Raw genomic sequence first — 15,744 nt, forward strand, 5'->3', positions numbered from 1 at the left:
GAGGTACCCGTGATGCAAACTCATTCATGCTGTGTGGGTTCCCCCACCCATGCTCCTAGAGCCTTTCAGCTATCACCAGCCAGACAGAAAAGGGAGGTGCAGTGAGCTCAGTTCTTTCACCTCCTAAAAGCACATGTGAAAAGCCTTCTGGGTTCTCGTGCCCATGAAGGGATTCTGAATAGAGGACTGGAGATGCTCTGGTTACTTTTCCGGCATCCTGGCTAATGGTGAGATGATGCCATATCCTTATTTAGAGGCCCTTTGCAGACCTCCACTGTGCTTGGCTCAGCAAAATGTTGCCACAGGGTAATCGTCACACACAGAAATTAATAAATAAACACAATTTCAAAAGACAAAAAATTTGCATGCTCTAAAACAGGACGAGTGTTAGCCTCTTGGAGTAACCTACAGACATTAACAAGAGCACAACTAGACTAAGGTCAGTGTGGTTAGGGCCCGGCCGGCATCATCTACTTCAGCCTCTAGGGGACAAAAGGGACTGGAACTAAATTAAAAAACTAGAACTAGCAGATGTTAACACTCTAGAAACAGGTAATGAGGTATGAAGAGGCACTTACGTGGAAGAGGGCTATCTGCATATCCCATGGATGGAACACAGACGAAAAGAAAAGACAAGAGACAGACCCAAGAAAAAAAAATAAGATGTAAAAGAAATGAATAGGATCCGCAGAACACACGGAGCTGGAAACGCAAATTATCAAATTACTTCAAATCCAGAGAGAAGCAATTCCTGTAGGAGGAAGATGAGACAGGCTCTCTACTTCTGCAAAGAGGCAGGGGGATCACTCTGCAGGCCCCTGACCCCATAGGGAAGAAAGTGGAGGATTCTCCCATATGCCTTTTGACCCCAGGAGTCAGAGGAGGGCCCAGGAAGCTCTGTGACCACTGGGAGAGTCTTGCTACAGCATCTTCTTCACCTGGATGGACTCACCATCCTCCATGGGGAGGAACTCCATCTGTGGAGGGACTGAACTAGACCAGGGCTCACCCAGAGCTTGGCTGTGTGTGGGGACGGAGAAGTATGGCAGGCTTGGCTTAAGGAAAGAGGGAGCAATGGAGGAAAACAGAACTGCAACTCTGAATGGGATCAGGAAGAAGGGACTCCTGAAAGAGGCCGTGACCAAGGAGACCCCAATGGTGCTCCTGAAAGGAGGAGGGGTACGAATGACAGAGGCCATTTTTTCCCTCTTTATTTTGTTGGGGCTTTGTTCCTGCTCATTTATCCTACAGCAAGCTCTGTTTCCCTGTAACTGGATATCTCTCTTCATCAAAACCCCACAACTAATTATGCCAACCATCACTGCCTTTACTGTCTTCCTTCAAGTCACCAGGTGCTTGGAGCCCATGTGAGTGTGAGTGTGTGTGTGTGTGTGTGTGTGTGTGTGTGCATATGGGTGTGTGCTCAGATGCTCAGTGGTGTCTGACTCTTTGCAACCCCGTGGACTATAGCCTGCCAGGCTCCTTTGTCTATGGGATTTCCCAGGCAAGGGTACTGGAGTGGGTTGCCATTCCCTTCTCCCCGGGATCTTCCCGACCCAGGGATTGAACCCAAGTCTTCCTGCACTGGCAGGCAGATTCTTCACCACTGAGCCACCGGGGAAGGCCCTAGGGCCCTTGTGACAAAGAGCAAATCTCCCAAATCTGTCCCCACCATGCTGCCCTGAGTCTCCTCGGTGCCTCTGATGACATGCATGCGTGGTTTTCTGACCCGGCTGCTACTCTAACAAGCTGGACCAGCTATTAGACTGTGTCTCCAAGCCCTCTGAGAAACTGAGGACCAAGGGAGTGGTATCGGCCGCCGCTGAGGGCCAGAGAACTAGGAGGTGGGACCACCGTGAGCAGAGGGACCTGTAAAGACAAAACGCTGTCATCTGAACACTGGATGGGTCCCCCCACCCCAGGGAGATGAGCCGGGCAGCGGGCTGTACTTACGGACTGGCTGCGTCTTGAACTCGGAGGCGGCGCTGATCTCGCCCAGGCCCTTGCCGTTGAGGGCCGCCAGCCGGACTGCGTATGTTGTCTCGGGCTTGAGGCCCACGATGGTGACGATGCCCTCCATGCTGGCTGTTGTGAGAACAGGTAAAGGGTCACAAAGAGGGGAAAGCCTATTGGTGAAATAGTGCAGCTGCCGTGGTAAACAGTACAGCAAATCCCTCTGCGATTAAAGGTAGAATTCGATCCAGCAGTTCCAGTTCTGGATCTATGTACCAAAGGACTGGAAGCAGGGACTGGAATAGATATTTGTACAAACGTTCAAGGCCATCTTGTTTACAATAGCTGAACTGTGGAAACAACCCAAATGCCCCCCAACAGATGAATGCATAAACAGAACGTGGTCTTCCATACAGTGGAGTATTGCCCAGTTTTAAAAAGGCATGACATTCTGATGCACTACAGCAGGCATGAACCTTGGGGACATCACACTAACTGAGATAGGACAGATACAAAAGGACAAATACTGTATTATTCCACTTACATGAAGTACCTATAATAGTCAATATATATAGAGAGACTATCAATAGTCAACTATGGGCTTCCATGGTGACTCAGTGGTAAAGAATCGTCTGCCAATGCAGGAGAAGCATAAGATGCAGGTCTGATCCCCCGGTCAGGAAGATCCCCTGGAGGAGGAAATGGCCATTCACTCCAGTATTCTTGCCTGGGAAATCCCATGGATAGAGGAGCCTGGTGGGCTACAGTCCAGGGGGTTGCAAAAGATTCAGACATGGCTTGGAGACTAAAGAGCAACAACAAGAGTCAACTCTATAGAAAGCAGAAGGGTGGCTGCCAGGGGCTGGGGCAGGAGGGAATGCGGAGTTGTCATTTAATGGGTATTGACTTTAGGATGAAAAAGTTCTGGAGATGGACAGTGGTGACCGCATAACGATTTAATGCCACTGAACTGTGAACACTAGAAAATGGTTAAAATAATAGTTTTTATGTTATATATAGTGCTCACTCAGTCATGTCCGAATTTTGCGACCCCACAGACTATAGCCCACCAGGCTCCTGTGTCCATGGGAGTCTCCAGGCAAGAATACTGGAGTGGGTTGCCATTTCCCATTCCAGGGGATCTTTCTGATCCAGGGATCGAACCTGAGTCTTTTATGTCTCTTGCACTGGCAGGTGGATTCTTTACCACTAGTGCCAACTGGGAAGCTCATGTTATATACATTTTACTACATTAAAAAAGTTAACTAGGAAACAAAAAGTCTGTTGGACATAGGATTAACCTGCCACAAAGTTCGTATGAGGTTTCAGGGGGATGTCAGGGAGGTGAAGGATGATTTTCCTGTAGTTCTAATCCTGATTACGCAGAAAGTCCTCCTAGCCCTCCCCAAAGCTGGAGTGATGGGAGCTTCCTGCAAGGATGAGTTCTCAGTAAAACTGAGTCGGAAGATGTCTCTGAATTGCTGTGACACTGCATCCTAATCCAATCCATTCTCAGTTCTACCCTCATTTCTGGGATTAAAAATTTCTATGGAAACAAAACTTACTTCACTGAGTTATTCCAATTAAACCTCAAAGGGAGAGTCAGACATAAACACATTCAATCCTCAGGGCAAGATGAGCTGAGCTCAGAAACTTCAAACTGCAGTCATCCAAGGGTCATTTTTCAAATCTTTGGAAATATTATCATAGAATTGATTTAAAAGAGCTGTCTCGCCGGCTCTGCTTATTAGGTTAATGTCATAATTACACGGCAGTCCCTGAATATACCCAAGCAGGACTGGATGGGTGACAGCAGAGACCCTGAAGCACACGGAACCCAAATGTGCACAGCAGGGTAGACAGGACTCCTCTGGGTTGTGCTCAGCACTTAAGTAGGGCTTCTGCTTGGAATGCAGAGCCGGCCTCATCTGTCCTGGCACGGTCATGAGAACCAGGTTCTGAAATGCCAGGGTGGCAGAAGGCCAACAGCCCCACATGAGACGTGACCACAGCCTAAGGCTGGATACCAGTGACGGTCCTGCAGCACGGGACATCAGCGGGATGGCAGGCAGTGGCATCTGGCGTTCCCCAGTCGGGGGGTGTCACGTCAGAAGCCAGGATCTGGTGAACTCAAGGGGGCTGTGCATGTGTGCCCAGAGACATCATTCTCAAGTAAACTCCGACTCTGCAACTTACCTTCCTTGGCATCATACCACTTGGAGTGCCACACCTCCTCGCCCATTGCTCTCCACTCAGCTTTGTATTTGAGGATGGGCACTCCGCCTGTGGCCTCTGGCTCATCAAATTGCACCTGTGCTGTGCTAGAGTATGGCTCCACCTGGTCGATGGATGGTGAGGATGGAGTATCTGTGGGGAAGACACACATGGAGACCCAGGTCAGCTGGATGTGGCCCAGGACATAACTTCCGATCATGAAACATGACTCTCTTATTTAACTCTTGCAAATCTTGTCATCTGTATTCTGTCTTCCTGGTCTACCCCACCATATAATTCTCTCCCAATATACCCCATGTCTAGATCTTTAAGCCCCCTTAGCTCTCAGCCTCCTTACCCTGTGGTTGCTGACCTTTACTCCCCCTTCTTCCCACTTTCTGTCATCATAGAAAGTCATGAAATGGACCAGCCAGGGTGAGGGTGGTGTAGCTGGAAGGGGCACTCACCTGCTTGGACAAGGATGAATTCCAAAGACTCCTGTCCGATGCGGTTCACTGCGGTACAGTTGTAGTTTCCAAAATCATTTTCAGAGTCTGGGGTCACCTTTAGAGAGAAGGAGCTCTTGGGTTACAAGTGTCCCACGGAATGGCCACAACCTCAGATCCTTGTTTACTGAACTAAGAATAGAATCAGCAAAGCTCCGGCTCATAGAGTTGGTAGATGCAAACTACTATATAGAGAATGGATAAACGACAAGGTATAGCACAGGGAACGCCATGCAATTTCCTGGGATAAACTACAATGGGAAAGACGATAATAAAGAAGAATGCATCTCTGTGTATAACTGAGTCATGGTGCTGAACAGCAGAGATGGGCACAACATTGCAAATCAACTATACTTCAATAAAAAAAAAAGAAAGGGGTCTCATGAGGAAGGAACACTCTGCTCCCCTCCAGGCCCTGATCTGGCTCCTCGAGAGGAAGGAGCAGGCTGAGGCTGGCTTTCTTCCCCAACGAATGGCTGCCCAGGATGCGCCAGAGAAGCGAGGGAGAGGATATCAGCTGTACCCAGCAGCCTGTCCACATTCAGACCACAGCTCCTGCACCGCGCCCCCGCCCCCACACCGCCTCACCTCCAGGTAGCTGGCGGACGGGGTGTTGTAGATCTTGATGTTGCTGTAGTTGGAGCTGGGCAGCAGCTGACCGTCTCGGAACCACGAGATAGTGGCACTGGGGTAGGCAAACACCTCGCAGGTGATGTTCACCTGGTTCCCCTCCCAAGTGTACACAGCCACAGGGCCCTGCAGCTTGGGGGCATCTGCAAAGAAGGACAGCGGCTCCAGAAAGACTGCTGTGATCGCGGAGTCCCCCCCACTCTGGCTTTCGGCCCTGAGATGGCGGAAGCCGATCTAACGCGGGGGAAAGCCAGGATCGGGGCTTTTCCCATGAGCTGCGTGGGGAGACAAGCAGACCCGTAAGTCTGAGGATGGTGTGGGGGGGCCCCTTGGGGACATAGCTTTGGGATGACCTAGGGCCTACCGCCGCGGGACAGGTGCGTCACCCCGACCCTGCGCAGCCCTCCCTGCCCCGCATCCTCCCGCCGTTCTCCTCACATTGCACTTCGAGGTACATGGACTGGGAGTCCTGGCCGATGGTGTTGCTGGCAGTGCAGACATACTCCCCGGCGTCGGTGTACTGGATGCTCTTCAGCGTCAGGGACGACACGCGGGCGTGGCTGCGCACCACCATGTGCCCGTCCAGGGTCTGCCGGAAGGGGAGGGGCGGTGTCAGCGTCTGAAGTGGGCGGGGCTGAGACCAGGCATCACTGCGCATGACCAGCCTCACAGCTCTCCCCTCTTTGTGCCAACGTCTAGGTCTTGCTTTAGGTACCAACTTGTGGCAGCGCGGCTCCAGAGAGCACCATGGGAACTTGGGTGCATCCCAAACAGAAAAATGGGTCTCAGTTTATCCAAGCAGCCTAGCCTGTGTGCCAAGACTGGCTTGAGAAGGACAATCGAGGCCCCCAGACAGCTTGGCTTGGCATATCTGAAATGGAAGCCAAAGTCTGGCCAGCAGGCATTGCAGCTGCAACGGTCTCACCTCATGAGGTTCTGGAAAACCTGCACTTCCGTCCTTTCCTTCCCGCCTATCTGCCTGTTCCCTGGTGTGTGCACATGTAATGGGAACTCCGAATGCGCCAAATGAAAGAAATGATACAAGAAAGTCATCTTTCTGAAGATGCCTCATTTTCTTGAATGCTTAACACTAAAACAGTTTCATTCCAAGAAAGTCTAACAATCCAGAGCTCAGGAGCTGTTGTGCTGGAAGTGAGGGGAACTGGGTCCCCTGTCCTGGGATGGTGATACAGAGATTGCCAGGCATATTTAGGACCCTAGACACCACAATCACCATGTTTTAGCCCTTGACACTAGAAGTGTCTTTCTGAGTCTTTGGAATTACAAGAACTGGTCAAACAGGCAATCAGCATATGAGGCCTGGGCAATGGGTCCTGGAATATTTCCTAGGGGTTTCCCCTTTATACTCAAGTAAAATGGTTGCTGGCCTAGGAAGAGTCTGGGCATGTGGCCTGAGTTCAGATCCTCAAGAAAGGGGGTCATCTGAAGAAGGAGTCTGGCTTCTCATGGGCTGGGCCGTACTTTTATGTCCACTGTGTGGTATTCCATAGACAGGGGCATGTGAGTGCTCTGCCTATAGCATCTGTCATCCCATGAGGTTGCGCTTTTAAAGAACTAGAGAATACCTGCCTTCAGGTTCCTTTGAGCTGCCGGTTTGGAAGCCTGAAATCCAGTCCTGAAATATCATAAAGCAGGCCAGTTTGGGGAATTCAAAAACAAGACACCATCGGCCTTAACTGCAGCCTCAGATCTACCACAAGAAGTCCCTCTGTCATCCCTGGTATTTAGCTGATCAGTCGTGTCCGATTCTTTGTAACCCTATGGACTGTAGCCCACCAGGCTCCTCTGTCCATGAAGATTCTCCAGGCAAGAACACTGGAGTGGGTTGCCATGCCCTCCTCCAGGGGATCTTCCCAACCCAGGGACAGAACCCAGGTCTCTTGCATTGCAGGCGGATTCTTTACTGTCTGAGCCACCAGGGGAACCCAGCATCCCTGGTAGAGCTGGTCTATTTCAGTCATTTAAGCCCCATTGCATTTCATATCCAGAAGCTGGAACACAACTGCCAGCAAGCAGACAGAAGAGCTGAGCAAAACCATCACCACCTGCTGCAGTATGTGCCACCCCTCTCTGACAGGAATGCCCAGATGCCTCGGCTCTCCGCCCCCAGGTGCCATGTGAAGCTGAGAGGCTGACTGGTTGAGAAGGAGCACCCCCAGAGGATATGCACATGAATGTGAGCTGACATGGGCTGGGGTAGAGGCCTTGCCTAGAAAATCCGAGACATCTGGTTTGTTGAAGATACTGGCTCCTGAAAACCCTTTTCAAGTGGGCAGACAGGGTCCATGGCAGTGTGTGATTTTCGTGTGCCAAGCAAAATCTTGACCCATCACCTAAACCTGTGGCATCCGGAGTGTGAGGTCATCCCTGCAGTATCTACGAGGGCTGACCTGACCTACTCATCATCCCTATTTCCCCAAAAGACAGAAGACTAAGAACATAGGTTCAGCCAACAGTAACGCCAGCCAGAAGCTGAACTCTATAATTTTTTGTCACATTTCTAGGACTTGTCCTTGCGGCCACCACCACAAACCAGGAAAACTGACCGGAACCTTTCAGAAGTCAAGAGAACATTTCCATAAGGAAGGATGTAGCAGCAGAAGACATAAAGAGAGTCATGTATGTAAGAGAAGGACATCAACAAGCAAGCCCAAAGGGGGGCATGGGCAGTTTTTACTCAGAATAATCTAGAAAATGGTCAGAGAGAAATGACGGCACTGACAGTCCTATTTTCCCCCCGTCTATCAGGTCAGTTTGTCTAAATTTCTCTCTGGAAAATTTTCTCACTGAATGATGTCAACAGAGCAGTAGGCGGCCTTCCACAGGGATCTGTAGTTTTGCGGTGGCTCAAGACAGGACTGATGACAGGATTACTTGCCAGATGCCCAGTTCTTCCCTCCGAGGGGGCGCAGACAGACTCCAGGGTGATTGGACTATTTCCCTCTGAAATGATTTACTCTGGCACCAGGCCAGAGTCAGACAGCGCCCCCTCCAAGCCATCCAGACCAGAGGTCATGTAGGCTGATGGTCCAGATTCAAGAAGGAAGCAGATAAACTGGACATGAATGAAAAGATTGTTATGGCAAAAAGACCCTGTTTTGCAAAAAAAAAAAAAAAAAAAGCATGAAGGGCAATTACAATTGCTCTTCTCATCAAAACATTTTTGTCTCTCTTCTTGCCGGGAGAAGTCCTAAGGCTTTCCAGAGCTTACAGAGTGAAATTGGCCACAACTCAAGCCTTCTTTCGAACTCATCTGGATTCGTGGTCTTCATTTCTGACTGAGACAAATAGAAGGGAACGGCGCTTCTGAGCCCCAGGGGGCAGAACTCACTTGAAAGTCAATTATGTCCAGAGTGAGATAACTTAAGATAAGGACACTTCGGCAAAACGGAGTGAGGTGTCTGCTTTCCTGGGAGTAAACCAATTACTTCCACTACTAATAGCAATCCTCTCAACATCTCCTTAATGCTCCCTGATAAATCTCAGCTCCTCCTCTAGCTGGGTCTAAATCTGAATGACAGGGGAAGATGCACAAGGCCAGGTGGAATGAGAGGGGAAGTGGTTCAGGAGTGGCTGATAATTAACCCTTCTTTTCTCCCATCTCCAATCTTAATGAGCCTGTGACTTCTGGGCAATAAAGCACCCAGTCTGTGACAGCACTCCTGGGCTGCAGGAAGAAAGTGTTTCAGTGATCCTGTGCCCCTAACTACAGTCCCTACGCTGTGGAGGAAGGGATGATACAAAGGGAGCTTATAATGAACTAGATTTGATGACAGCAGGCTGCAGAAACTACTATCAGTGCCTGGGGACAGGCAGTCAACTTTTTAAATATTAAACGGCATTAAATATTTATAGCCATGACCTGAACACATGAGTTATGTGTTCTGAATAATTATCATTTCTGAAAGACCAGGGGGATGGGTTTATCCAATTTAAATATAGTCCACAGGATTGCCATATTCTACATTTATAGTCTTACACAATATCTAAGTTCCATCTAGAGAAAAGCTTCCTTTATATTTTACAGATTAGATTTTTGAACTTCATCTAAAGCATACTGGTTTTGATTTCAATCCTGTCACTTAATCACACAAATCAGGTCAAGAACGGTAGACATAATCCTAATTAGGGTCTTGGGTGTGTAGCAATTACAATCTAAAGATTAATATTTAACCTCAGTTTTCAAACTAAGTCCCACATTACCCAAATGGCAGTCAGAGAAATTTCAAAGGCTAAATACGCTACTGACTTAAAACACACACACACACAAACACACACACACACACACAGAACCATTTATGACACATCATTCTAATCTCATAAATTTAATGCTCTATAAAAGTAACATAGATGTGTTTAGCAATTTGGGAAAACCAATGAGAGACGTCATTTGCATTGCTTCGAGATGAAATGTGATGTGGTAATTTACCAAGACCAATCATGATAAAATAAGCGAGCAACAAGATGAGTTGAGCTGGAAAGGTAAGGGCTGAGTGGGTTTTTAGATCACTAAACTCTGTGACTTTATGATCCAAAGCCACATCAACCAGGTGAGAGTCAAAAAATTTCATCATTTCAAAATGCCTGGCCTGGGAATTGGGGCCATTTATTTCTCTGAGTATAATTACCTGGATGTGATTTTATCAGCATCAGCAAGAGAATAAGATCCGGTCTTAGGAAATAATAAAGATTTGTTCATCCACTCCCAACATACCTTGCTCGCTCATCCTGCAAGGACACTATTGCTAAGTAACGTCTACCACTATGGACCTATTCTTGAATCACACTAAATTACTAGTTAGTTTTAGCATGTCTGGTTATTAAACTGCAATGGCGAGTTAAACTGTAGTGCTTGCAAAACTAAAGACTGACTAGTGGTCGGGCAAGCTATACCTCTTGCTTCTCTGGTCGAGTCCACGAAGCCTGGAGAGAACAAGATATAAAACACAACAAGAGAGCAGTAAAATTTTACAATATGTTGCTTCAGAGAATTGATGTATCCCACTGCGTTCCGTGCACATGCAGTTTCTTTCCAATTCAGAGCTTTTTCCAAGGCCCACCTTCAATGGTGTGTTTACTGCCCAATGTAACTTAGGATTTAGCTTATGCTTAGCTTTTCTGCCCCCCTTATGCACATTAAGGTGTACAATTCACAGGTAACGCTTCTCCTAATCTTTGGAAGACATACATATGGCTACCAGCTGACATAGTAGACTGCTCCTATTCCCAAATACCTTGAATATCCCTCATGTCAGTAGGTGACACTGCTAGCTCCAACCACACAATACAGAGAAACTTATAGAGTAGGTTTCCTCCTTCGGATTTGATGGGACAGCTTATCACACATACATTATTTTGTGCTCATGCATTTTGCAACTCTGCATGCATACTATTAAAATCAAATTTGTATTAAAAAAAAGGGGGGGGGAATGAAGAAAGGAAGAGAGAGGGTATATTAGGAATGAGAAGAATGCCCTTAAGACTACGGGGCAGGATGGTTTGAGGATACTGAACTCTGAGTGCTGTGGTAGGTTCCAGTTGGTTCTTAAAGGCAGAGGGACGACATGCTGGTTTAAGCATCTTCATCAAACATGGCATTCACAAAGGAGAGAGCCAACCCAGGAACACAGGGGCCTTTGGGTATTTTCCTACCCGCATCAAGATTTTTTATTTATCCAGCACTGGGGAATCTACTCTGCTTACAGCTTTTCTGATTTCATGATGGGAGTCAAAAACGTTCAGACGGAAAAAGGATACAAAAGACACCAGAGACACAGCAATGCAATCCCAGGAATGCGAATGAATTAGCAAACATTTAGTAAGAGGCTACTAAATGCAAGGAGAGGCTACTAAATGCAAGGAGCTGTCACGAGAAATGAGGGATGTGGATTATGTCACAGGATGGTGGAGTGAAGAAGGAAGTGAGAAACAGGAACACGCATAGACCAGAGCAACAGCGGGCAGACATGTCACACGTGGCTGCTGTGTCCACATCACTGAGAAGCTTGTGTGTCACATGCCAGGGCTGCACGAATCAAGACTGGTTTCAGGGCCTCCATCATATGAGTTGTTTGCTTTTCAGATCAGATTCTTCCTGCGTCTCTCTCAACTCACTGTGGTTTTGTGGCTTTTAGAGTAAGTGGATGCTAGTAACACAGTGCTTCTAGTAGCCTGAACTTCCACCTGTGTTCCTGGTGGGATAATAAGATATATCTTTTTTTTTTCCTTAGATCAGAATTTCAGGTGAACAATGACTAATTTTTTAATTTTTAGTGTAGTGTTTAAGATTTAAAACATCTAGCAAAAGAAGATCCCCATGCAGCGTTTACCTGGGACACACTTATACTTAAAAGAAAATATCTGGTAACCCTAGTTGGGAAAAGCAGAGGCAGTTCAGTAAGTGGCTAAAGCACACCTCCTGTAAGAGGAATTGGTAAGGACATCAGTCCAGGTCCTGACAAACAGTGCCAGGGAGAAAGCAAACAGGATAACCTGACCCTGGTAATTTGGTGAAGGCATGTAGCCGACTTTAAGATAACCTGATATGCAAATATACACACTTACAAATTAGAATATGATTAGCTATTTGAAAATGGTTAATTCCAGGTGCTTTTTAACATTGCGTGTTTCATGATGTTACACACAAGTCTGTAGGAATATGTATACAAACTAAAGTGGGGTGATAGACACTTCTCCTAGGTTTTCCCCTGTTAGACTTCTGTCCACATCCTAGATAAAACAGACTCTAACTGCTCAATGCAGGCACCTTACCCTGCGTTTAAGAGTAAGCACCTGATTTGTACTGAATGAGGAGTTCTTCCTGATGAAAAGAAACTTCAGTCTCCAAGGAATCCAGAGTTTCAAAACATTTCTCTCTTTTGTAGGATACTCTGTCAACTCAAGATACAAGGTTCATGAAATGCCTTTTACTTATTTCTGTCTCTTCTGATCTCAACACTTTGTGTCTCTCTTTCTCCTTAGACATTAAGGTTTTACCAGCCTTTCTTTCTCAGTCTCTTCAAAGGCCTAGAGACGTTCAAATGAGCAGGCAATGGAGAGAGTATGCAAGTCACCATCTAGGGGCCTCACTCAGTAAGTAAATAGCACCTGGAATTTAGTGCCACTTACTGTGAGTCTTTAAAATACCTGGCAATTTAAAAAATGAGTCTGAATGGGATGAGTAATAAAATGATGTGGATGCACAAATTTTCTTGGTATCACAATGACCTCCATACACAGAGATCAAACTGACCCACCACAATGTTCAAAAATTTTGGCCAACATATTAGTGACCATTAAGAAATGGATTAACTGTCAGACAGATGATCTCTCCTAATGATCTTTGTGACCCAACCTAGCCTAGTTATTATCAGCTGTTGAGTGAAACCAACTCAACTAAAGCCTAACAGATTGATTATAATCAATCTGAAATGAGTGCTTTGACTAAAGCTGGATATTATCAAAGATATTATGTGACTTTTGGGCTCACTGTACTTTTTTTTTTTTTTGCTTTCTTTCTCATCTTTTTTGAATGAAGAACATCAGTATTCCATTAGAAAGTCAGCACAATTCCATGGTTGAAAGCTTTTGCTCTCCCTCCTCTTAAAAAGGAGAAATACTAGACTCAACTAAGCAGTGAAGCAAAAGAGAAAGCCGTATTTAATCAGTGTCTACTGTCACCAACTTTATTAAAGGAAGCACTGAGCCTCCCAAGAAAGTCATCAGGATCATTAGAGAGCACCACAGCGTTATGCCCTCTACCCCTGAGCCACTGACCCCTGGTTGCATTCTAAGGGCTCAGCACTTGATTTTGTCCCAGTCAATATTTTTATCAAGGACTTGGACAAAGATATTTCAAATAAGTATTCATACCAGGTTGGAAGCAACAGCTAATACAGATGCTGGACAGCAGTTGCATGGAGAAGGCTGAAATACCTGCCCTTGGGTCTTGGACTTAAGAGCTGGGTCATCATTGACTGTTGGACCCCATTACTTTTAACACATATAAATGAAACAGGTAGCCCCCACTGGCTGAAATGCTGTGGACCCAAAGACCTCTAAGGACAGTTCTGATGAAAACCAGTCCTGACTGGTCAGCAAGATGGACTAAAATGGTCATTCTCAAGCCAAGGAGCGTTTCTTTATGTGATGTTTTTGGTAACCAGAATGATTAGAGGTGGTTACTAACATTTAAAGGAAAAAGAGCAGTGGTGCTAAATATCTTACAATGTACAGGACAGTCTCAGTGAAGAAAGTCTTTCCAAACTGTCATCCTGACCCCCATTGAGAAATACTGGGTTGCAACAAATAAAACAATTTTTAATAGAAATAAATGTAGAATTCTACATTATTGGTTAAGCAACCAATTGCATCAGGACAGGGGATATGTGGCTTACATGCAGTTCATACTAAAACGAGCTGGGTCTTTTAGCTGACCACAAGCTCAACAGGAGACAACGGAATGAGAAAATTGTTAAAGGGCTAATGTGATATTGACTGCATGATGTCAGTGTCCAGACCAAGGGAGCGATAAGCTAGGAGGACTGCTGTACTGGGCGCTGCAAACTGAGAGGGAACACTCGTGAAGTGAAGCTCTCTAGTACAGGACGACCAGAAAGGCGAAGGGTGTAAAAACCATAAGATACGAGCAACAGTGACAATAACCGGAACTGTCACAGGTTAAGAGGACCGACCAAGGAAACACTGGAGGGCTGGTTAACAGTTCCCACGCAAGGGGCCCAGTGGCAGGGCGGGAAGGCTGGGAAGCAGCCGGCTCTCTCGAGCCTCAGGGCTACCGCCTGCCCTGCAGAGGACTGACACTGTCGCCCTTCAAGCAGGGGCTGAGTGACTTTCTGGCAGTGAGACGAGACAACCTCCAAAGGAGGCTTCCTTCCAACCTCCTGGGATTCTGGCAGGTCATGGGATCTACTTCTCAGGAGCCCTCCTGCCCTTCCCGGTAGACACAACTGTCTATTCTTACTGCTCAGTGCATAATCTTGACTTGCAAAAGAAAATAGTTTGCCTCCGCTCCTACAGTTCTGTGACTCTGATAATCATCTTGATACCTAATTATTTATCATGCAACTTCAGACGCAGGAGACAATGAGGAGTGGCTGCCAAATAAAAGTAAAATTTACTATTTGGCATCCAACTGGCTCACGAACAGGCCATCTCTGCTTTCTAAATTTTTAGCTACTCTCAGTGTAAGATGACTACCAGGCTGTTTTGATGTCAATATATAATTAATAGAAACAGCAACTTTTCTCTACAGGGTTTCATTTAGGCAAATATGCTGATCTGGGGTTACATCCCTGGCCAGTTTGGAAGACTCATTCTGACACTGATTCATTCATATTTCAGTAATGTCCCTTGAAGGTGGCCCATAGTAAAAGAAAGCAGAACACAGCCTATGTAGCTGGGCTTAAATACTTTCTCAGACTGAGACTAGTGATCGACACTGATAACTGAATTACGCAAAGCCTCCTTGGCTTGAGATGGTCTCTGCTGGACACGTTTGGTTTTCATATTTAGGAAGTATGAGGGTGCATTAGTGACTGGTTTTTTGTTCTCATTCTGTAAAAATGAATTCACAGGTACAAGCCAGAAGTATCTACCTATTAAAGGACCTGAGGTAGGCACAAATCACAATAACCTTTCTGGTCTAGCTTGGCTGCTGAGCTATTCCTAGAAAAGATATAGAATTTAAAACCATCATTAATCTGGGGTAGATGTTATTTCTGTCCTTCACTTTAGGTCAGAGATGTACATTGGGTCATTCTGGACAAATCTACTCTCAAGCTTGATACAGAAAAATCCTCCAAGCGGCAGCCCTGTGGTTTGAGCCCTGAGATGTACATTCAATCCACATAACACACATGATGGGAGCTAAAAATCTGAGTTGAGGGTTTAATTCCAATGTTGATAAAGAAAGTATCCAAGTAAACACCACATTACTTAATTCAGTTGGTTTTCACAATATCAAACAGCATATGCAAGTTTCAAAAATACTTAGCAGTTCCTCAGCTGAGTTTTGGTTAAGCTGAATTCAACTCTGGAGGTAAAACTTGCAAAAAATAATGGATTTTTTTTGGAACAGCAATTTCTGTTCCTCTTGATTTAGCTTTGTCTTCTATTAGTAGTAGAGAAATCAGTTGCTCAAATGCAAATTCCAAATTTGGCTCTGAAATTTCACACTCTCTCTTTTTAGCTGTATTTGAGTCTACTCTCTCTAGGGATTTCCTTATGCAGACAGAAGAGTGATGATCTATCATGTTCTGACATTCTGGTCAATCAGCAATCCATTATAAATGTTCTTTAAGGCTACGGCCATTACTCCTGAATAGGTGACAAAGCTGTGGCTAACTAAAATGAAGCCCATTACTGCAGGATATATGAAAAGAGATTGGAGAAGTGCCATGAG

At 46.1% G+C, this 15,744-nt stretch overlaps 1 protein-coding gene across 17 annotated transcripts in view; it reads right to left on the minus strand.

Annotated features, from left to right (window-relative positions):
* Window positions 1–15,744, minus strand: part of NCAM1 (neural cell adhesion molecule 1) — a 362,758-nt gene that overhangs the window by 40,822 nt on the left and 306,192 nt on the right. For 5 of the 17 annotated variants that reach the window (XM_070384202.1, XM_070384201.1, XM_070384208.1 and 2 more), the window contains exons 9-15: window positions 10,218–10,247; window positions 5,742–5,892; window positions 5,262–5,446; window positions 4,635–4,731; window positions 4,150–4,320; window positions 1,954–2,085; window positions 579–593 (exon numbers count right to left, since the gene is read on the minus strand). In XM_070384202.1, the coding sequence (XP_070240303.1) occupies window positions 579–593; window positions 1,954–2,085; window positions 4,150–4,320; window positions 4,635–4,731; window positions 5,262–5,446; window positions 5,742–5,892; window positions 10,218–10,247 (781 nt within the window). The remainder of the gene's footprint in view (window positions 1–578; window positions 594–1,953; window positions 2,086–4,149; window positions 4,321–4,634; window positions 4,732–5,261; window positions 5,447–5,741; window positions 5,893–10,217; window positions 10,248–15,744) is intronic. The other 12 variants (XM_070384205.1, XM_070384204.1, XM_070384210.1 and 9 more) reach the window with 3 other exon arrangements.

The sequence above is a fragment of the Bos mutus genome, chromosome 15 (assembly GCF_027580195.1).
Source record: "Bos mutus isolate GX-2022 chromosome 15, NWIPB_WYAK_1.1, whole genome shotgun sequence".
Classification (NCBI taxonomy): Eukaryota; Metazoa; Chordata; class Mammalia; order Artiodactyla; family Bovidae; genus Bos; species Bos mutus.